Raw genomic sequence first — 23,682 nt, forward strand, 5'->3', positions numbered from 1 at the left:
GGCACAGAGAGTTTTAAGTCATATTCTACAAGGGGCATTTGCACTCAGGCTGTTCTGACTTGAGCCTTAATTAGTGCTCCTAACTAGTATTTCTAATACACAAATTCCTATAACCTGGAAAAAAACAAAGTAGTGGAAAAACAGACAAAGGATATAAGTAAACAATTCATGGAAGAAGAAATATAGATCGTGCTAATAAGCATACCACATGATGCTTCATACTACTTAAAATGAGATATCATGTTTACTAGATGGAAAAACATTTGTGAAGATTTCACCCAGGTGGGCCAGGGTATGAAAGGACAAATTAGTGTAATTCTGTTGAAGTGAATTTGGCAATATTTGTCATTTGTTAAGTGTGTATACCTTTGGCCTTTCATTTGTGTTCACAGATACATGTATATATAGGGATAGTCACTGTTGCATTGCTTGTAGTAGTAACATTGGAAACAAGCCTCTCTTTCAGTAAGAGAAATGGCATATAATGGTACAATTGTAGTGTATTGTCCTGCACATCCTGAAGAATGAGATAGATCTATGCATATGGACAGGGGAGGATGTTTAACAGATTGTTGAGTGTCAAAACCAATTTACCATCACCCTAATTTTTAACATATGTAGAATGTAGTGGTCCTTGAACAGTAATAATAAGGCCGAAAATAGTAATTGGGCTGGAGAAATGGGGTGCTAAGAGGGAGAGTTTGAATTTTTTATTAAGTGAACTGCTTTTGTTTCATTTTATTTTTTAATCAACTTAAATGTCCATCAATATTTTATTTTATTTTTTTAGAGACAGAGTCTTGCTCTGTTGCCCACGCTGGAGTGCAGTGGCCCAATCATAGCTCACTACAGCCTTGAGTTCCTGGGCTCAGACGATGGTCCCACCTCAGCCTCCCAAGTAGCTGGGACTATAGGCATGTGCTGCCATGCCTGGCTAATTTTTTTATGTTGTCAGGTGTGGTTTTTTTCCTGTATCCTTTTGTTTTTATTAGTTACAAATGTCAGATATCTCTTCCCCCTGTTTACTCAGAAAAAATTGACTAAAAGATAATAACTAGTTCAGGGGATTTATGGGAGGGCTGGAGTATGGGCCTTGGAGGCTGCACAGCCAAGAACAAGACTGAGGTCACATTCCTAGGCTGCTTTGGTAGAGACCTTCAGTCCTACCTCTGGGCATAGGTCCTCACCTTGCTGCAGTCTGTCATTGGGACTTATGCCATTGTCTTCCATTTCTGCCACATTCTCCCACTTTCACCAGAAAATGGAGACTATGGTTCTTGCTGCTTCATGTTGCTCCCTTCTGAGTCCAAGTTTCATGCAGTGTGTCTAATTTGGAAAGCCTTGGTCACGTGCCAGCACTCAAGCTGCAGGAGATGTTGGGAAAGTGATTCTGGCTTCTGCCTTTGGGAGGCAGTATTCATGAGAGGGTGTGTTATGCAAACATGGGTTTGAGCTAAAAACAGGACTTATATTAGCTACTTTCTTATTGGCACTTTGTGAACTGATTGGGATCTTTCTGATCATCACTTAGCATTGGTGGACCATTTATTTCTGCCTTTTCTGGGCTTTCCTGTCCAGCCTTTTACCCACGTTTAAATCTCTTCCCTTATGATGTTTCTAAGTTCATTTGTGTAATAGGAGTTCAGTAAATGTTTAATATTTGGATAAAGACTTTACCACTTTAAGAAGAGCATGGTGGCCGGGTGCGGTGGCTCACGCCTGTAATCCCAGCCCTGTGGGAGGCCGAGGTGGGTGGATCGCTCGAGGTCAGGAGACCAGCCTGAGCAAGAGTGAGACCCGGTCTCTATTAAAAAAAATAGAAAGAAATTATCTGGCCAACTAAAATATATATATAGAAAAAATTAGCCGGGCATGGTGGCGCATGTCTGTAGTCCCAGCTACTCGGGAGGCTGAGGCAGTAGGATCACTTAAGCCCAGGAGTTTGAGGTTGCTGTGAGCTAGGCTGACGCCACGGCACTCACTCTAGCCCAGGCAACGGAGTGAGACTCTGTCTCAAAAAAAAAAAAAAAAAAAAAACATGGTTTGAGCAATAAAATTTTATCAAGATATCCCCTAAGGTTTTGCTGACTAGTTAAAAGGTACCAGGAAGGTTTGGATCCCAAGTGCTATGATTCCTTACCTTACATTGAGCACTATCCTCAGCAATTCATCAGTGGAACCTAGAACATGAAATAGATGTGTGAGCCACATATATTATTCTAAATTTTCTAGTAGCCTCTTTTTTAAAAAAGGGGAAGAGAAACAGGTGAAATTAATTTTTAAAAGCACATTTAACCCGTTATATTATTTCAACATGTAATCAGTATAATATTTATTAATGAGGTGTTTGTCTTTTTTTGCACAAATCTTTGAAATCTTAATGTGTATTTTGCACTTACACATTACAATTTGGGCTAGCCACATTTTGAGTGTTCGCTAACTATTATACATGTAACTGGTGGGCATCAGACCGGTGTTCCTTTAGAGAAATGTGAGAAAAGAATTGTTCCATTCTTCTCTTGTGGAAATGAGAAGGTAATTTCAAAAAGTTCTGTTTGTGAGGGGGATTTTAGAAATCCAACATACTCACTGAGCCAGCATATTCTCCTTTAAGTAAAATACTGGTTTTACACTTACCCAAAAAAGTAAAACAAAAGAAACAAAAAAATCAAGAAATGGCATTAGGTACACATTATTTTCAGCTTCCAGTGATTATTTGGGAGAAAAGATTCCAATAGGGTTAATACATGTGGTACTGTGTGGTTTCTCATTGATTCCCTAGTCAGAGTACTTCGTCTTCATGTTGAGCTCTGGATTACTTAGGTTCTTAATGACACTGAGGGAAAAGAAATATAGTAGATTATTTGCTACAAACTAGTTAAGATGCTAGACAAGTAGGGTCCAATAAAAATTCTAGACTGATGGTTATCAAACTTAAGGGTGCAGTCTCACCTTGAGGGCTTCTTAAAACACAGATGGCCAAACCCTACCACCAGACCTCTGATTTAGTAGGTCTGGGGTGGGGTATGATGATTTGTGTTTCTGACAAGTTCCCAGGTCAGTGCCAATCTGTGGACCATATTCAGGCATAATTTCTCAAAGAGTTACTAAAATATAGTGTGATTTATGAGGGATTGATAGAGGAAAAGATACAGTGCTTTTTGAAGCACGAATAAAACTTGTTCCTCCAGACACGTCCCCCTTCACCACTGATGTTTAACTATCTAGGATACACTAGGCTTAGGGATGATCTTTTTCTTTTTTATATCTCGAGAGTCACCTTAAATCTAGACTTAAGTTTCAAACTGTGTTTAAAAATATATATATACACACACACACACACACACACATACTCATATGTATGTTTAGATATCAGTGTGTCAGTTGGTTGGTTTTTTTTTTTTTTTTTTTTGAGAGAGAGTCTCACTCCATTGCCCAGGCTAGAGTGAGTGCCGTGGCGTCAGCCTAGCTCACAGCAACCTCAAACTCTTGGGCTTAAGCGATCCTACTGCCTCAGCCTCCCGAGTAGCTGGGACTGCAGGCATGCGCCACCATGTCCGGCTAATTTTTTTTTTTATATATATATTTTTAGTTGTCCAGATAATTTATTTCTATTTTTAGTAGAGATGGGGTCTCCCTCGGGCTGGTCTCGAACTCCTGACCTCGGGCGATCCACCCGCCTCGGCCTCCCAGAGTGCTAGGATTACAGGCGTGAGCTACCGCGCCCAGCCTGTCAGTTGGTTTTCTGAGACAATTGACTCAAGTATTATAGCCTGGAAAAATACACCTAAACCCATTAAGAAAAATGGAGTTAATAAAGCGTAATATACTAATCTCAGAATGCCTTTCTTAAATTTCTTCTTTTTTTATTTTTAAAGAGGAATCTTTTAGGAGCTTATTGGGAAGAAATATTTATCCACAATTTAGCAATTCTTTGTTTTTTTAATCTTTTTTCTTTTTCAAGCTCTGGAAAAAAGCAATTCTTTGTTTACTTCAGTTTTATTTCCTTTTAAGTTCAAGTAAAACTTAATACTTTTTTTAAAAAGTGTTAATTATTACCTGTGACTGATAGAATTATTGAGGTTTTTTTTTTTTTTTGCTTAGTTGTGTTTCCAAATTCTTACTATGACCATGTGATTAACTGACCAGAGAAACAGTTATGTTTTTATATAAATAAAAAAAATTTGAAGGATGGTAATGCAAATAAATATTTGATTTCTTACTGACTTCAGCTACCTGAGGTATAAAGGTTATAAACATATAACCTTTTTAATCCACTATGTTGACATTAGTAAAGAGATGGCAGAACATATCTTAGCTTTTACTCTTACTTCTTTCTTCTCTAACTTTAAATTCTAACTACTTTGGATATAAAATCACATTAAATTATTTATACTTATCTGTTGTTCAGTTGTGGAGTGAGGGACAGATGCTTCTAGTTCAGACTTGGATTGGAAAGTTCTGACTTTCTGGTATTTCTGCTAATACTAATTAATAGTCATTTGTTTCATTTGGAAGCTTGAGTGTTGATAAATGGTTTCTAAGAAAAATCAATTAGGAGATACAGTAAACCAGCCAGGCATGGTGGCTCACACCTGTAATTCCAGCACCTTGGGAGGCTGAGGTGGGAAGATCCCTTGATGCCACGAGTTTGAGACCAGCCTGGGCAACATAGCAACACCCGCCCCCCTACAAAAAATAAACAAATTAGTCTGGTATCATGGTGCATACCTGTAGTCCCAGCTACTCAGAAGGCTGAAGCAGGAGAATCACTTGAGCCCCAGGAGTTTGAGGCTGCAGTGTGAGCTATGATTGTGCCACTGTACTCTAGCCTGGGTGACAGAATGAGATGTTGTCTCTGAAAAAAAAGGACAAAACAAACAAAAAAGAGAGAGATACAGTAAACCATGAAGCATATGAGCTATGATTCAATGATAATAACCAGATTTTTGAAATTTTGTTTTTAAGCAAGCAGTTTTATAGTTGTAAAACATACTATGTGTTTAACACAACAGCAGTGGTTCTTAAGTGGTGATTCAGGCACTTCTGGTAATCGCCAGGACCCTTTCAGGGTTCTTTGAGACCATAGTTGTTTTTATTATGATACTAAGATATTATTTGCCTTTTCACTTTCATTCTCTTAAGACTGTATGCTTGAGTTTTATGGAGGCCATATGTGATGTGTGATAGCACAACCAATTGAATGCAGAAGCAGATATGAGGATGCAGCTATCTTCTATTAAGTCAGCCATTAAAGAGATTTGCAAAAATGTAAAACAGTACGGTTCTTATTATAATTTTTTGCTTTGGCTCACAGTTCTTTTTCATAAGAACATGTTACTTATGTTAACATGTGATTGCTTGATGTAATTTTTAAAATGAATTAATATTTTTAAATTTCCTGGTTTTAATTTCTAATACAGGTAAATATTGATAGACCCATGTAAACAAAAGTTGTTTGGAGTCCTCAATTGTTTTTTTTCGAGACAGAGTCTTGCTCTTTTGCTCCAGGTAGAGTGCAGTGGCATCATCAGAGCTCACTGCAACCTCAAACTCCTGGGCTTAAGCCATCCCAAGTAGCTGAGACTACGGGTGAGCACCAGCCACAATGCCCAGAAAATTTTTCTATTTTTTTTGTAGAGACAGGGTCTCACTCTTGCTCAGGCTAGTCTCGAACTCCTGAGCTCAAGTGATCTTTGTGCCTCGGCCTCCCAGAGTGTTAGAATTACAGGCATGTGCATCTGGCCTTCAATAATTTTTGACCAGATTCAAGCTTTAATCAGAAAGTTTGAAAACTGCTGTACAAGTATTAATAGTGGCTTACATAGTTTCCTTTACATTATCATTGTAAAGCACTGGTTCTCAAACTTGAGTGTGCATTTACACTGGAAGACTTGTTAAAACACAAATTGCTGGGCCTACTTCTAGAGTTTCTGATTCAAAATGAGATGGGACTAGAGAATTTATATTTGTTTTGAAGATAGGATCTTGCTCTGTTGCCTGGGCTAGATTGCAGTGGCATCATTATAGCTCACTGCAACCTCACACTCATGGGCTCAACTGAGCCTCCTGCCTCAGCTTCTGGAGTAGCTGGAACGTACAGGCGCATGCTACCACGCATGGCACAGGGGTCTCACTGTAGTCCAGGCTTGTCTTGAACTCCTGGCCTCAAGCAATCCTTCTGCCTTGGCCTCCCAGAGTGCTAGGATTATAGGCGTGAGCTACTACACTTGGCCAGAATTTGTATTTCTAACATGTGCCTTGGTGATGCTGATGCTGTTGGCCTGGGAACTACATTTTAAGAACCACTAGTGTAAAGAAATATTGTTTTATTCCATGGAAAAAATGAGGAAGAAAACCTGCTTTTGTTTTTTTAGAGTCTAGTGGCTTTTATTAGTTTTCTCTCCTATGCCATGAACTCACAGGGAATAGGTTCCAGCAAGGTTCAAGGTCCTTTTCTTATGCTTCTTACAAAGTGTGCTATGCCTATTACGCCATGAATTCACAGGGATGTGGTCCCAGCACCTCAGGCTCCTCTCCACTGCTTCTCACAAAGTGTGAGACACCTGTTATGCCATGAATTCATAGGGAATAGGTTCCAGCAGCTCGGGCTCCTTTCCATTGGTTCTCACAAAAGTGTGCTTTTCTGGGTAGAGCAGCCTGGCGCTTCAGTTGAACCCAGGTACCTTTCTTTTTGACTTCTTTTTCTGATCATTTTCCTTCACACATTTCAGGAAGCTATCTAGGCTCTTAGAGTGCTTAATGTGCTCAATACGCACATTAATCCTCTTGGCAAGAATCTTGCCCTTAACTTGTTTGTTTACAACAATTACGACAGCATGTTGGGTAACATTGTAGACTCTTCCAGTTTTACTGTGGTAACATTTGTGGGGCATGCCTTTTTGAACAGTACCCATTCCCTTGATGTCTACAATATCACCTTTCTTGTAGATTCGCATGTACGTGGCCAAAGGAATAACTCCATGTAGAAAACCTGCTTTTTTGAGCACCTAATATGTGTCATTAAATAATACTTTATGCTCACAACAACTCTGTAGGGAACTAGATATTCTCTTCCTTTTTAGTATACTGAAAAAACTGAAGCTTAGAGGTTAGATAATTTGCTCATGGTCTCACAGCCAGGAAGGCACAGTATCAGTTCAAGATCAAGTGTGTGGGCCGGGCATAGTGGCTCATACCTCTAATCCTAACACTCTGGGAGGCCGAGGCAGGAGGATTACTTGAGTTCAGGAGTTCAAGACCAACCTGATGGAGAGTGATACTGTGTCTCTACAAAAAAATAGAAAAATTAGCTAGGTGTCGTGCCACTCACCTGTAGTCCCAACTACCCGGGAGGCTGAGGCAGGAGGAATGCTTGAACCCAGGAGTTGGAGGTTGCTGTGAGCTAGGCTGACACCACTGCATTCTACCCAGGGCAACAGAGTGAGACTGTCTCAAAAAAAAAAAAAAAAGAAGATCAAGTCTGTGATCTCAAAACCTGTGCTCTTTGCACAACCTGCTTTCTTATCTTTCTCTCTCTTTTTTTTTTTTTTTAACTTAGCAAAGGCTTTATTGAGACATAGTTCACATATCATATAATTCACTCATTTAAAGTGTACAATTGGGCCGGGCGCGGTGGCTCATGCCTGTAATCCTAGCACTCTGGGAGGCCGAAGCGGGTGGATCGCTCGAGGTCAGGAGTTCAAGACCAGCCTGAGCAGGAGCGAGACCCTGTCTCTACTAAAAATGGAAAGAAATTATCTGGCCAACTAAAATATATATAGAAAAAATTAGCCAGGCATGGTGGCACATGCCTGTAGTCCCAGCTACTCAGGAGGCTGAGGCAGTAAGATCGCTTGAGCCCAGGAGTTTGAGGTTGCTGTGAGCTAGGCTGACGCCACGGCACTCTAGCCCGGGCAACAGAGTAAGACTCTGTCTCAAAAAAAAAAAAAAGATATCTTAAATAAGCACTCTAAAGAATCATGCAACAGTGCCTGCATTTTAAGCAGAGAAGTTAGAAATGACTCCAGAGATTTAATGAGATTTGTCTCCACCGTGTTTTCTACTTATTCTTCATGGTGAGAGATAGTTTTGATCCTAAGTTGAGCAGTTGGAAATTGAATGCCTGTGGAATATACTTGTTTCTCTGATGTTCTAGAACAGTGGTCCCAACACTTTTTATCTCTCACCTGATAGATAAAATATTTCTTGACATACCCCTTAATATATAAATTGTGTACTTGTACTAGTATACCAGTGTGAAAAAACAAAGAGGGTGCCTTTTCAAAGAAGAGTTAAAAATGAACAAAAGTTGTGATATTTTCTTCTTAGACCCTGGTTGGTTGTCTTGCTTGGTCTTTGGGGTGGATATATATCCCTGTGAGTGCTGCATGTTGCTGGAGAATTTTGCATTTGGTTTTAGGGTTTGTGGCCTCCTCAGAAACCTTGAGTATGGCAGCCCCTCTTCCTCATATTATACAGGGCCCCTGCCTGAGATCTCTTCTTCCCTTGGGGGCTGGATTATTAATGCTGCGTGGCTTACTTACTGGTGAATCTTGTCCCTTGCAGGTACAGGTGCAGGTACAGCAGTCTCCGCAGCAAGTCTCGGCTCAGCAGCTCTCCCCTCAACTCACCGTTCACCAGCCTACTGAGCAGCCCATCCAGGTCCAGGTGCAGATCCAAGGCCAGGCACCGCAGTCAGCAGCCCCCTCCATCCAGACCCCGTCTCTGCAGAGCCCCAGTCCCTCGCAGCTACAAGCAGCCCAGATCCAGATGCAGCACGTGCAGGCAGCCCAGCAGATCCAGGCTGCAGAAATCCCGGAGGAGCATATCCCACATCAGCAAATCCAGGCTCAGCTGGTGGCTGGCCAGTCTCTTGCTGGGGGTCAGCAGATTCAAATCCAGACCGTGGGTGCCCTTTCCCCACCACCATCCCAACAGGGCTCACCTCGGGAAGGGGAGCGGCGGGTTGGCACGGCCAGTGTCCTCCAGCCAGTGAAGAAGCGCAAAGTGGACATGCCTATCACTGTGTCCTACGCCATCTCAGGGCAGCCAGTGGCCACCGTGCTGGCCATTCCACAGGGCCAGCAGCAGAGTTATGTGTCTTTGAGGCCAGACTTATTGACAGTAGACAGTGCCCACCTGTACAGTGCCACTGGGACCATTACTAGCCCTACAGGAGAAACCTGGACCATCCCTGTTTATTCTGCCCAGCCCCGGGGGGACCCTCAGCAGCAGAGCATTACCCACATTGCCATTCCCCAGGAAGCCTACAACGCAGTTCACGTCAGTGGCTCACCCACGGCCCTGGCAGCTGTAAAGCTGGAGGATGACAAGGAGAAGATGGTGGGCACCACGTCTGTAGTGAAAAACTCCCATGAAGAGGTAGTGCAGACCCTTGCAAACTCTCTCTTTCCAGCACAGTTCATGAATGGCAACATCCACATTCCAGTGGCTGTGCAGGCTGTAGCAGGCACGTACCAGAATACGGCTCAGACTGTCCATATATGGGACCCCCAGCAGCAGCCGCAGCAGCAAACTCCCCAGGAGCAGACGCCACCACCACAGCAGCAGCAGCAGCAGCTCCAGGTTACTTGTTCAGTAAGTGAGACTTATCTGTAGGGCAGCCTGCTCCCTCAGGGCCCAACGCAACACAGAACTTGCCTGGCAACCTCTGACTTGTTTACTGCTATGATGTTAGTCTTACAGTGATAAAGTATTTAGTATTTGGGGGAAGGAGAGGAGAAACAGCAGGTGAGGCTATGCAACAGTAGAAAGTTTATCCTGGTACCTAGAGATAAATGAAATGACCGGCTTTGGGATTTTGGAGAGAGTCTTTGAGTTTAAGTGCCTGGGCCACTTCTTTGTAATCTCTTCTTAGGAAGAGTAATAAAATTACAGGTGGAGACTAATGGAACACCTCAAGTGTTATCTGCATCCCATAAACTACTCCTTGCATCACAAGTGAATGCATCTGGTGGAACCCTGGGTAGACTAGCACACAGGTTGTATACTCATCAAGGTTGAGAGGCTATGAGATTGTTCCTTTTCTATTTTTCATCTTTAGACACAGTGTAGGTGAATTAGAAGATCTAAAAATAACCTCTTAGTAGTGGGCCTGTTAAAAGTGATCACCTTTGGATGCCTTGAATAAGTCACCTATGCAGTGGGACCACCACTGGAGTTTTTGTGTTCTTTGACAATAGGATAAACCTTGGTTAATTGGGTTTTCTTTTCTTTTTTTTTTTTTTTTTGAGACAGAGTCTCACTTTGTTGCCTGAGCTAGAGTGAGTGCCGTGGTGTCAGCCTAGCTCACAGCAACCTCAAACTCCTGGGCTTAAGCGATCCTACTGCCTCAGCCTCCCGAGTAGCTGGGACTACAGGCATGCACCACCATGCCTGGCTAATTTTTTCTCTATATATTTTTAGTTGTCTAGATAATTTCTTTCTATTTTTAGTAGAGACGGGGTCTCGCTCAGGCTGGTCTCGAACTCCTGACCTCGAGCGATCCACCTGCCTTGGCCTCCCAGAGTGCTAGGATTACAGGCGTGAGCCACCGCGCCCGGCCTAATTGGGTTTTCTGACATGGCATCTATGTTGAAAAATTTTTTAACTTTTTGTTTTGAAATATTTTAGATTTGCAGAAAAGTTTAAAAGTATAAATATGCCGAAATTTTAATTTTAAAATTACTTGGCTCTTTTCTAATTATTAATCTTAAGGATATCGCAAAGGTGTTGGTAGATTAATCTATTAAAACTATTAGCGGCCAGGCATGGTGGCTCACACCTGTAATTCTAGCATTTTGGCAGGCCCAGATGGGAGCATTGCTGAGGCCAGGAGTTCTAGACTAGCCTGAACAAGAGCAAGACCCTGTCTCTACAAAAAAAGAGAAAAAGAAAAATTAGCTGAACATGGTGGTACATGCCTGTAGGTAGTCCCAGCTACTTGGGAGGCTAAGGCAGGAGGATCGCTTGAGCCCAGGAATTTAAGGTTGCAGTGAACTATGATGATGCCACTCCATTCTAGCCTGGGCAACAGAGCCAGACACTGTCTCAATAAAAAAAGAAAAAAAAAACTGTTGGTAAAGTTTCCAATCCCTTTCGAATGGAATATAGGGCCTGTGGTTTCATGGGACTGATGAAGGTGATGTGCCTCAGTGATCATAGGCTTCTTGGGAAGGCATGTGAGGGAGCTGGGATAAACAAATTTAGATGAAGGACTATAATACTCAGAAACTCGGGCCATAAATGATATTTTTAATTTTAATTTGGGGGGGGGGTCTTACTATGTTGCCCTGGCTGGACTTGAACTCCTGGGCTCAAGCAGTCCTCCCTCAGCCTCTGAAGTAGCTGAGACTATAGGTATGTGCCACCACAGCCAGCTTGGCCATAAATGATTAACTAACCAAGTGCTAAGTGGTTTCATAGAAGCAACAATATATTACCCTAGGTGACTTTGTTAAGGACCTACTAAATATCTAGCTATTAGGCCTGAAACTAGTCTTTTCTTCAGATAGCTTAGAGTCTTGTGAGAGTACACACTTAGGATTTCTATTCCTAAGACAGCATAATGAAGTGTGACATTGTGTGACACACACAAAGACAAACTGGGAACTTAGAAATTCTAGGATAAAAAGTCAGCAGATGCATCTGTGCAAAAAGTGGGATTTGAATTGTACTTTATAGATTGACAGACGGGTGGAGCAGCATAAGTATATAGCGAGGGATAGACAGAATGGGCAACATGAGAGGGGGACTGTGGGAGAGGATTTAGTATGAGGGTGGGGGTGCTATCTTCCCAAAGTAAAGAGTTGAGTTTGATCTATCTGTGGCAGGAAATCTGTCATTTCCTAGGTATCCTAAGGAGTCATAGTAACAAAAGGAATCAAGTAGAGGTGTGTAGAATTGATTGCACATAGGAGAGACCAGCCAGGATATTGGCAATGGGGCTCTGTGCTTAGCCATTTTTCACAGAGATGGAGCCCATTAGGCCTCTGCTTATCTCTCCTGCTTGTCTCTCCTGCTTGTCCTGGATAGTCTAGTGTAGGTCAGGACCTCTTTTGGTGCTTACTGGTATCTGTTTGTAATTTGCTTGTCTGGGCCTTCCAGCAAGAGAGCATTCTGGAGTTAATTTTAGTGGGCCCATGTTTTTCAGAGGCTGTCTCCTCTGGGATTTATGTCAAGTACTATAACCAGGAATAGAAAAGTTGAGAATACCCATCCTGAGGGAAAGATGAGTTTGTCCATATGTACCACAGACATCCTTCTGCCTTCCTTACCAGGCTCTGTGCTAGGTTCTGGGGAACAGAGATGAATAAGATAGTCTCCTCCACCCTTGGACCACTTAGAGCCTATGGAGAATACAGTTGTGCTGTGATGTGAGTTGAACCCAAGAGAAAGTTGGTGACAACGTGTTGTGTTCCTTCATTTCCCATGGGTTGAGGAGGGCTATACCCTTTATGAAAGCTCTTATGTTTCCTGTCTTTGAAACCAGATTTATGGTAAAACCTCTCTCCCTTGACCTTGTATCCACCTCCATCTGTGGCCATGTTTCTTTGTTCTACTTGATTTCCAGAACTCTCAAAAGCATTATCTGCATAGCTGGCTTCACTTGTTGTCCAGTCTTCTTTTCAACTCATGAATGAATCTGTTCTTGTCAGAGTCAGCAGTGACCCCCCCTATGGCCAGATCAAATAGTCATGCCTGTTTTCATCTCATAGCAACACACAACGTAACAGACCATACCTACTTCATTGAAGCTCTTTTCTTTGGGCTTCCATGTTATTACACACTCCTGGCTTTCCTCCTACCAGTCTGATTCTTCTTCCTTCCCAGGAGCCTTTGCTGGTGCCTTCTCCTCCTCTTTCTGAACCGTACATGTTGATGTTCTTCAGGATTCAGCGTTCAGTACTGGCCCTCTTTTCTCCCTAAGGGATTTCTGTCCATTTCCATCATTTTCAGCATCCTCTAGATGACTCACGCTGCTGCTGAAGATGATAATCACTGATGCTTACTATCTGCCAGGCATTGTTCTTCATGTTTTACATATATTAACTCATTTAATTTTCACATCAACCTTGGGAGGTATATACTAATATCTCCATTTTATAGATGAGGAAACCAAGGCATAGAGAGATTAAGTAACAAGGTCAAAGCCATGTTTAGTAAGTAGCAGAATTGGGATTCAACCTTAGACAGGCTGGCTCTGGGGCCTGTGTCTTAACGCCTGTGCTGCATTGACTCATGGGTCTAAGTCTCTGGACCATGCCTTTCCCCTTAGGACCCTTCTTGCCACACATTCAGGTGCCTACTTAGCATTTATTTGGATTTATTGCTGATATCTCAGCTTTTCCTAAGAAAGTAGCACTATCATCTACCCAGTTGTTGAAGCCTCAAACCCAGGAGTCATCCTTGTGTCTGCTTTCCCTTATTACTCACAGCCAGTCCATTAACAAGCCATGTCGGTTCTATCACCAAACTTTTCAAAATCTGTTATATCATCTTTACTGGTACTAATTTGTTCTAGGTCACTAGTACTTGCTTCCACTCTTGTTCTTGAATTCATTCTCCATAGAACAACAAGAATAATCTTAAAATGTAAGGTTATTGTCACTTCCTAGCTTAAAACTCTTCACGGGCTCCCATTACATGTAGGAACAACTTTACACCACAGTGAAGAATACCCTACTTCAGTAGATTTCAATCTGAGTTACATCACTGCCACCCCTACCCACTGATAGACATTTGGACACGTGTAGAGGAATTTTTGGTTGTTAAAATGTTGGGAATGTTAATGACATTTAGTGAGTGGAAGCCCATAGTGAAGGGGGCCTGCTAAAAAGCCAGTAGAGAAGCACTGCCCCACATGCTGTGGCCTCTGCCTACTTGTCCATTCAGACTCCTAGATTTCCAGCTTGGGTGAATGGTATTGCTGTTGAATAGGTAGGAGGGGAACACTGGAGAGAATAGGTCCAGGCTGGGAAAATGATGAGTTCTCTCTATAGATGTTAGTTTGAGGTGGCTATGAGATGTTCAGTTGGAGATACACATTAGCCACAGGGTGTATTAAGGGGAGGTCTAGGCTGGGTGTGCTGGATCACACCTGTAATCCAAGCACTTTGGGAGGCCGAGGTGGGAGGATTGCTTGAGCCCAGGAGTTTGAGACCAGCCCAGGCAACATGGTGAGACCCCGTTTCTACAAAACATAAAAGAATTAGCCAGGCATGGTGACGTGTGCCTGTAGTCTTAGCTACTTGAGAGGCTTAGGTGGGAGGATCACTTGAGCCCAATAGTTCAAGGTTATAGGGAACTATGATCATGCCACTGCACTCCAGCCCCTGTCTCTTAAAAAACAAGTTGGAGGGAGTCTCACTTGGAGGCACACAGTTGGCAGTCACTTCCACACAAGCATGGAAACCCAAACTGGGAAAGTGGGTGAGACTCACCAGGGAGAATGTATAGTTGAAATGAGAAATGGGTCCAGAGTGGAGCTCCAGAGTTGACAAATGTTTCAGGGTCTGACAGAGACAAATGCAAGGCAGATAGAGAAAGAGATGCTGGATAGCCTAGGGAGATCCAGGAGAGTATGGTGTCTGGAAGCTGAGCAGAATGCAAGGGAGAAAGTTATGAGTGACGTTGTTGGATGTGCCAGAAAGGTCCAGTAGGTTGGGGCCATGTTTGCATGGCGTGTGACCCTTTCATTTCAGGTATTTTTGACTGGGGGGTTCGAGGAGTGGTGATAGTGGTGGTGGCTACCAACAGGGTAACCAAGAAGAGATCATTTATTTCTGGGGTAGTCAGAATAGTGATTGGAGCCTTCAGTGTAACATGGGATCAAAGGTCTACAGAACTCAGAGAATGAGTTCTCAAGTCAAATGTGGAAGAAAAAGCAAGAACACCAAAATCTGGCTATAGTAGACTTGGGTTTCAAGACAGTAACTGGTGGCAAACTTTTCAGTATAATAAAATGGGGGAAAGATGTGCTGCTGGAATAAGTGCTTGTTGATTGGGTAAAGGAAGGCTTTTGCCTGTGTGCAGGAGGAGAAGGGGACTTCTGCATAACTCACTCTAAGAGGCTTGTGGGACTATCTGTTCCTCTGGCCCTGAGCTCAGCTGCCTTCTTGGCCTTTGCCTAGGTATCAGAGGGCATGATGGTTGGCAGTTAATGGAACTATTTCAGAGACATGGTTCAAGTAATGTTTTTCTTTTGGTGACTACTGGAATAGCCAGTAGAGTCAAGGGGAAAAATTGATGCCACAGATTTTCTTTACTTCACTGCCAGTTGAATCAGCTCTTTGCCCCAGCCAGTGGTTTAATGTATTTCTGTATTCCTGGGCCTAACATAAAGCTTTGCACACACATTTGTTGAATCAGTGAATAAGAGAAATTAGGGATTTTGCATGATTTGAACTGATTTCTTGCTGTTTTTCATCACCTTTGGGAGTCCAAGCACATTCTTGGAAGACGTGGTAACTCAGTTCACTACTTTTAAAATCAGAGCCCAGGTCAGGCGCAGTGGCTCACGCCTGTAATCCTAGCACTCTGGGAGGCCGAGGCGGGTGGATCGCTCAAGGTCAGGAGACCAGCCTGAGCAAGAGTGAGACCCCGTCTCTATTAAAAAAAATAGAAAGAAATTATCTGGCCAACTAAAATATATATATAGAAAAAATTAGCCGGGCATGGTGGTGCATGTCTGTAGTCCCAGCTACTCGGGAGGCTGAGGCAGGAGGATCGCTTAAGCCCAGGAGTTTGAGGTTGCTGTGAGCTAGGCTGATGCCACAGCACTCACTCTAGCCCGGGTAACAGAGCGAGACTCTGTCTCAAAAAAAAAAATAAAATCAGAGCCCAACCTTAAGGAAATTGAAAGTCTTAACCTTGTAGTTTTAATATTTGAAGGTATAAAGATCTCTTAGAATCTTTAAGATTAAGTGGTAACTAACCTATTTATATAAATACTCATTATTAAGTTCCTATTAATCTTGTATGTCTTTAGCCATGTAGCCATGAAGTCTGCAGTGGACTTTACAAGGAGGGAGGGCTGCTCTTGTCAGGTGCAGAGGATGAAAGCTGGTTTACTAAGCATCAGTTGTAGACCTTGGTTAGAACCCCATGTAATCAAAATAAATTGTGGACCTCCTTTTATGTAAAGGTGGGATTTATCTCTTCCTGTTTCTGCCTATTGAGATTTTATAACACTTTTCTTTCCTATTTATATAAAACCCATACCAGAGTTATTGTTAAAAAAGGAGCATTTGAGTTATTTTTCCATTATAGAAATGTTAGAAAACATAGAAAAGTAAGAAGTATTTTAACATTATTCATACATTCACTACTCTATTACAGTTTGATAGAGGAGAAATCAGGTTTATATACATGGTTGTCTTTATACTTACTGTACATTTTTTGTGTCCTGTTTCTTTTTATTTAATCATGTAAGTAACATATGAAAGTGTTATTTCTAGCCTTGGTTTTGCAGTCCATTTGGATGGATATAGTATAATTTGCCGAACCAGTCCCCTTTTATTGGACATTTGTATTATTTTAGAGTTTTTTCCTAATGTAAACAACTTTACAGAATATCTGGATATATGCTCTTTTTTAATGGTTTCCCTAGGATAGAGTCCCAGGTCAAAACATGGAAATATTTTCTTGAGTCTTGATACATAATGCCAAAAATATTGTGTTGCTTTATCTCACTGTTTAATAATATATCTTATCAAAGATAATAGTATTGTTTTTATTTGTTGGTTAACAAACTTGTGTTTTATGTATAATTATTTTGCCTTCAATTTGAATGACTTTTGACATTCCTCAGCCCTTTGGGTAAAGGAGGTGTAGGCCCTGGCATGGGGGATTGCTTAATGGGATTTGTTCAGAGAATGTAGACAGATGTGTGAGACCCAAGAACCTGTACTTAATGTCTGTGTTGGTGTCTGTCCAAACCTTTGGGGTTTGTGATTGAGACAGATACTCTCTGCCCCTTGTCTGCATGGCTTGCCTGTCAGACCCTTGATGATAGACCACTCTTCCTTTAGAGGCAGGAGTAGTACCTCCTGTCTTCAGAAAATGGATTATGTTTTTATAAACCAGAGAGTATTATTTCAGAATGAAAATGAAAAAATTAGAACATTATAGCTGGAGAAGCGATAAAGATCTTCAAATCTTACCTCTCATTTTACAGTGGTGGGGAGAGGGCACCACTTGTTTGTTTTGCTTTTTTTCCTTCTAAATGATGGTTCTCAATTATGGCTGGACATTAGAATCACCTGGTAAAAATACTGATTGCCAGGCCTCCACCTTAGTCTAGTTTAATCACAATCTGGGGATAAGGCCCAGGCATGGGTAATTTTTAAAAGCAGTCCAGATGATTTTAAGGTGCAGTCAAGTTTAAAAATCACTGTTCTTGCTGGGCGCAGTGGCTCATCCCTATAATCCTAGTGTACTGGGAGGCCAAGGCAGGAGGATTGTTTTGAGCTCAGGAATTGAAGAGCAGCTTGAGCAAGAGTGCGACCCGGTCTCTACTAAAAATAGAAAAAAATTTGCAAGTTGTCGTGGTGTGTACCTGTGGTCCCAGCTACTCAGGAGGCTGTGGCAGGAGGACTGCTTGAACCTAGGAGTTTGAGTTTACAGAGAGCTATGATGATGCCGCTGCACTCTAGCCCAGGATGACAGAGCAAGACTCTGTCTCAAAAAAAAAAAAAAAAAAATCACTACTCCGGACATTTGGTACTCAAAATGTAACCTGCAGACTAGCAACCTAGGTGTCACTTGGGAGCTTGTTAGAAATGCAGGGTCTCAGGTCCTACCCCAGACCTTTTCAATCAGCATATGCTGATTTGCTTGCACCTTAAAGATTAAGGGAGCAATGCTTTGAGCCAGTAGTTCTCAGTGGTGACTAAACGTTAGAATTACCTTTTTGTCCTAGCACTCTGGAAGGCTGAAGTGAGTGGATTGCTCGAGGTCAGGAGTTGGAGACCAGCCTAAGCAAGAGTGAGACCCCGTCTATACTAAAAATAGAAAGAAATTAGCTGGACAACTAAAAATACATAGAAAAAAAAATTAGCTGGGCATGGTGGCGTATGCCTGTAGTCCCAGCTACTTGGGAGGCTGAGTCAAAAGGATTGCTTGAGCCCAGGAGTTTGAAGTTGCTGTGAGCTAGGCAGACACCATGGCACTTTAGCCCAGGCAACAGAACAAGACGCTGTCTCAAAAAAGAATTACCTTTTTGATTGGAGAATTTTTAACAGAATAATACGTGGGCTCCACCCCAGAAAGAGATTCTGGAGTAAGCCCGGGTATTGGTGTTTTTAAATAAGAGATTAAAAAGTGCAGCCAGGGCTAAAAAGCCCTGTTGCAGTGCTGCTTTTGCTGTCCTTGGGGAAAGAAGTAGAACTCTAAACCTTCTTGAAAATAGGACAGGAAGGAAAAGAGATTTTCCTCGGCCGGGCGCGGTGGCTCACGCCTGTAATCCTAGCACTCTGGGAGGCCAACACGGACGGATCGTTTGAGCTCAGGAGTTCGAGACCAGCCTGAGCAAGAGCGAGACCCTGTCTCTACTGAAAATAGAAAGAAATTAGCCAAACAACTAAAATACATACAAAAAAAAAAATTAGCCGGGCATGGTGGTGCATGCTTGTAGTCCCAGCTACTCGGGAGGCTGAGGCAGAAGGATCACCTGAGCCCAGGAGTTTGAGGTTGCTGTGAGCTAGGCTGACGCCACCGCACTCTAGCCGGGGCAACAGACTGAGACTCTGTCTCCAAAAAAAAAAAAGAGAGAGAGAGATTTTCCTCCTGCCTCAGCCTCTCAAGTAGCTGGGACTACAGGTGTGTGCCACAATGCCCGGCTAATTTTTCTATTTTTAGTAGAAATGGGGGTCTTGCTCTTACTCAGGCTGGTCTTGAACTCCTGAGCTCAAGCAATCCTCCCAACTCAGCCTCCCAGAGTGCTAGAATTATAGGTGTAAGCCACCAGGCCTGGCCAGAGATTTTTTTTAAATTATTAAATAAACTAAGTAACATTTTTCTGGCAGTTTTGCAGAAGGACCAAATGTAAATAGTACTGACACATTTTGGTGGTTTCTCTCTCATAGGCTCAAACTGTCCAGGTTGCTGAAGTTGAACCACAGTCACAGCCACAGCCTTCCCCAGAACTTCTGCTTCCAAATTCTTTGAAGCCAGAGGAAGGGCTTGAAGTATGGAAAAACTGGGCCCAAACCAAGAACGCTGAACTAGAAAAGGATGCTCAGAACCGATTGGCACCCATTGGGAGTGAGTGTTGGGGCAGGGGAAGCATGGGTTCTGTCTAAAGTACAATGGTACTGAAGTTAACAAGAGGAAAAGAATAGCAGAAAAGTGGTGTTTCCTGGCCCTGGGGACTAGAGGGTACCATCTGAAATAGTATGTTGAATTCAAGACAAGCAACAAGCATGCCTGACCCTGTGCAGATGAGAAGGATGCGTGGGGTTTGCCAAGATTAGGCATTTTTGGACACATGGGTTTCTGGAATTGAACTAGCAAACCTGGGCAGAATGGTTTCTGGGAGGAAATAGAGACCAGTGGTTGTGCTCTCAGTGTCCCCCTTCCTTGGCAGTAGGCGCGTATCCTTGCTCACATTATGGAAGGTGGATTCTGTTTTTTTGCTTTTATGTCTTGGCCCTAGTAATAATTGGGGGATATGTAAGCTGGGAGGATTGTGGAAAGGAAACTCTTGGTATAATAGAGCATTTGTGATTACTGCCTTAGTAGACCACTTCTGAACATAGATAAAAGTGACCATTTCTATCCCAGCACCCTGATGGGCAATGTCTGCTCTGAGCCCTCCTTTCAGGAATATGGGTAACCAGTAAAGCGATGACTATTGCCAGGACCTCCATTCACTTTTGGGACTTCTATTGCAGGGCGCCAACTGCTACGCTTCCAGGAGGATCTAATCTCCTCTGCTGTGGCAGAGTTGAATTATGGGCTCTGTCTAATGACACGGGAAGCTCGAAATGGGGAAGGTGAACCCTATGATCCAGATGTGCTCTACTATATTTTCCTGTGTATTCAAAAGGTAGGAAATATCTTCACAGGAACATGTTTGAGCTGTGTTCCCATTGGATGATTGCTGGTTAGTTAAATTAGTAAAATGACAAGCAAAAGGTTAAAATAAGAAACCTTTTCTTTTAGCTGTACAGTGAGTTTAAAATACACACTTTTTAAAAATTGCAGAAACCTGCATGTTCACCTTAGAAAATAAAATAAGAAAACAAATGTCAGCCGGGTGCGGTGGCTCATGCCTGTAATCCTAGCACTCTGGGAGGCTGAGGCGGGTGGATTGTTTGAGCTCAGGAGTTCGAGACCAGCCTGAGCAAGATTGAGACTCCGTCTCTACTAAAAATAGAAAGAAATTATCTGGCCAACTAAAAATATATGTAGAAAAAATTAGCTGGGGCCGGGCGCGGTGGCTCATGCCTATAATCCTAGCCCTCTGGGAGGCCGAGGCGGGTAGATCGCTTGAGGTCAGGAGTTCAAGACCAGCCTGAGCGAGAGCCCGTCTCTACTAAAAATAGAAATAAAAATTATCTGGACAACTAAAAATATATATAGAAAAAATTACCCAGGCATGGTGGCGCATGCCTGTAGTCCCAGCTACTCGGGAGGCTGAGGCAGTAGGATCACTTAAGCCCAGGAGTTTGAGGTTGCTGTGAGCTAGGCTGACGCCACGGCACTCACTGTAGCCCAGGGAACAAAGCGAGACTCTGTCTCAAAAAAAAAAAAAAAAAAGAAAACAAATGTCATTCATAACCCTATCATGTAGAGAAACTTCTGGTACAATATTTGGTAATTCTCTTACAGCCATTTATTTTTTCTTTCTTTCTTTCTTTTTGAGACAAACTCTCAGTCTGTCACCCTGAGTGGAGTGGAGAGCTTGTCATCCATAGCTCACTGCAGCCTCAAACTTCCTGGGCTCAAGCAATCCTCCTTCCTGAGTCTCCCAGAATGTTAGGATTACAAGTGTGAGCCACCATGCCCGCTCCCATTTTCTTAATCACAGAGCATTTATGTTAACAATTTTCTTTTTGTTAAAGGAAACATATGATGGTTAAGTAATTTATCCAAAACAAAGTCTGGTACTAACATAAAGCTTTTCTTTTCCTTTTCCACTGCATTTGCACAAAATAATTATTTGAAGACATCTAACTAGAATAATACACAAATGTCGTTAGGTTTTCAAAACATCTAAGATGAAGCATAACAGAAAACCTTGTAGACTGGCAGTTTGGGGGACCACAGACTGATTTCTTAGTGTTTGAAGGTTCCTGAGGAGAAACCCACAGTATGATAGAAAAGGGCTTGCTGGTTGGTACTCACTGTGTTGCCAGGTCTCGAGAAAAGTCTGCCTTCCAGTTTTTTCCTCTTTCTTGCTGGCCCTAACCTCGCTAGGCACCATGTGAATTGCTTTACATGTTCTGTTTTATTCCATGGTCTTTCCTCAGTCCTGGAAGGCAGGTACAGGCATTTCTATTTATGGACAAGGAAACTGAGCCCTAGAAGTTAAAAAACTTGCATGTGTTATTTAACTTACACACAATCTAACTTACAAAGTACCTAAGAAGAGACCAACCCCAGAGCCTGTTTGTGAATTTTGCTACCAGGAGACAGTGTGTTGCTTGAGTGAAATCATAGTTGCAAAATCTGCCTTGTTGACCCAACTCTCAAGGATTTTTTGAGGACCCGTCCCGATGGCTCATGCATGTAATCCTAACACTCTGGGAGGCCAAGGAGGGAGAATTGCTTGAGGGCAGGAGTTGGAGACAGGCCTGAGTAAGAGCGAGACCCCTTCTCTACTAAAAATTAGCTGGGTGACTAAAAACAAAAAAGAAAGTCTTAAAAAATTAAAAAAAAAAAAAAAAAAAGAATGTTGTGAAAATTAGTTCACGTGATCTGAAGCATTCTGTGGAAGTATCACATGCTGGACAGTTTTGACTTGGTTCCTTGGTTTGTTTTTTGTTTGTTTGTTTGTTTGTTTGTTTGTTTTTGAGACAGAGTCTCACTTTGTTGCCCGGGCTAGAGTGAGTGCCGTGGCGTCAACCTAGCTCACAGCAACCTCAAACTCCTGGGCTTAAGTGATCCTGCTGCCTCAGCCTCCCGAGTAGCTGGGACTACAGGCATGCGCTACCATGCCTGGGTAATTTTTTCTATATATATTTTTAGTTGTCCAGATAATTTATTTCTATTTTTAGTAGAGACGGGGTATCGCTCAGACTGGTCTCGAACTCCTGACCTCGAGCGATCCACTGCCTCGGCCTCCCAGAGGGCTAGGATTACAGGTGTAAGTCACCGCGCCTGGGCACTTTTTTTTTTTTTTTTTTGAGACAGAGTCTCGCTCTGTTGCCCGGGCTAGAGTTAGTGCCGTGGCGTCAGCTTCGCTCACAGCAACCTCAAACTCCTGGGCTCAAGCAATCCTCCTGCCTCAGCCTCCCAAGTAGCTGGGACTACAGGCATGCGCCACCATGCCTGGCCAATTTTTTCTATATGTATTTTTAGTTGGCCAGAGAATTTGTTTTTATTTTTTAGTAGAGACGGGATCTCGCTCTTGTTCAGGCTGGTTTCAAACTCCTGACCTCGAGCGATCCACCGGCCTCGGCCTTCCAGAGTGCTAGGATTACAGACGTGAGCCACCGCGCCCAGCCGGTTCCTTGGTTTGTTGAGGGTGGGACTGGGCAGGGAGATACGTTGATGCTGGTAGAAAATATATTTATTTCCTCTGAAAGCTTTGCTCAGGACATTACCAGTAACTTTTATTGATTGTTTTTCTTTTAGTATCTTTTTGAAAATGGACGGGTAGATGACATTTTCTCCGATCTTTATTATGTTCGATTCACGGAGTGGCTACATGAAGTTCTGAAGGATATTCAGCCCCGGGTTACTCCACTTGGTAAGAGTCTCACTTGTCCTTGGATTTCTTTCCCATCTGAGTTTTAAAGATTGGCAGCTTCTGTGGCTGGCTGTGATATGGGGGCTATATAACCCAGGCGGCGGCAGCAGCAGCAGCAGCAGCATTGGCCTCTGTGCTGGAAGCACCGCTCACCAGAGAACCCTGCTAGTCCTACTGTGGCAAGGACGCAGGGGCATGCAGAACTCTAGTAGGCTAGTTAATATCTTTTTTCCTATTAAAATTTACTGATTAATATGAGAATTATTATAGCAATTAAAAATAGAAGTTTGTAGAACATAATTTTTGCTTTACCCACAGGTAGCCTCCTAGGCAGCATCTTTTATTGGAAAGAACATAGGCTTTTCAGTGGTAGTTTGTTTTTGTTCAGTAAAAGTAATGGGATCTTGCTATGTTGCCCCAGGCTGGTCTTGAACTCCAGGGCTGAAGTGATCCTCCCATCTCAGCCTCCTGAGTAGATGGGAACACACATGCATGCTACAATGCCTGACATTTTTTATTTTGTTTTGCTGATTAAACTTTATATAAATGAAGTCATACAGAGTATACTATTACTGACAGTCTAACTTAGTTAAATTTGCAAGTTACATACATACTTGTAATGTTGCTGGAATTTTTATGTTTGTTTTTTTGTTTTTAACTAGACTTTATTTTTTGGTATAATTTTAGGTTTCCAGCAAAAGTTAGCAGGAAGTGCAGATAATTCCCACATACCTCCTCCCATATACACCCTCACACAGGGTTTC

At 42.5% G+C, this 23,682-nt stretch overlaps 1 protein-coding gene across 7 annotated transcripts in view; it reads left to right on the forward strand.

Annotated features, from left to right (window-relative positions):
• QRICH1 (glutamine rich 1) overlaps window positions 1-23,682 on the forward strand; it is a 49,989-nt gene that overhangs the window by 16,766 nt on the left and 9,541 nt on the right. For 6 of the 7 annotated variants that reach the window (XM_045530277.1, XM_045530278.1, XM_045530272.1 and 3 more), the window contains 4 exons: window positions 8,569-9,600; window positions 19,089-19,266; window positions 19,896-20,050; window positions 22,804-22,918. In XM_045530277.1, coding sequence (XP_045386233.1) covers window positions 8,569-9,600; window positions 19,089-19,266; window positions 19,896-20,050; window positions 22,804-22,918 — 1,480 coding nt within the window. The remainder of the gene's footprint in view (window positions 1-8,568; window positions 9,601-19,088; window positions 19,267-19,895; window positions 20,051-22,803; window positions 22,919-23,682) is intronic. The other variant, XM_045530279.1, reaches the window with a different exon arrangement.

This window comes from Lemur catta, chromosome 18 (assembly GCF_020740605.2).
Source record: "Lemur catta isolate mLemCat1 chromosome 18, mLemCat1.pri, whole genome shotgun sequence".
In the NCBI taxonomy this organism is placed as follows: domain Eukaryota; kingdom Metazoa; phylum Chordata; class Mammalia; order Primates; family Lemuridae; genus Lemur; species Lemur catta.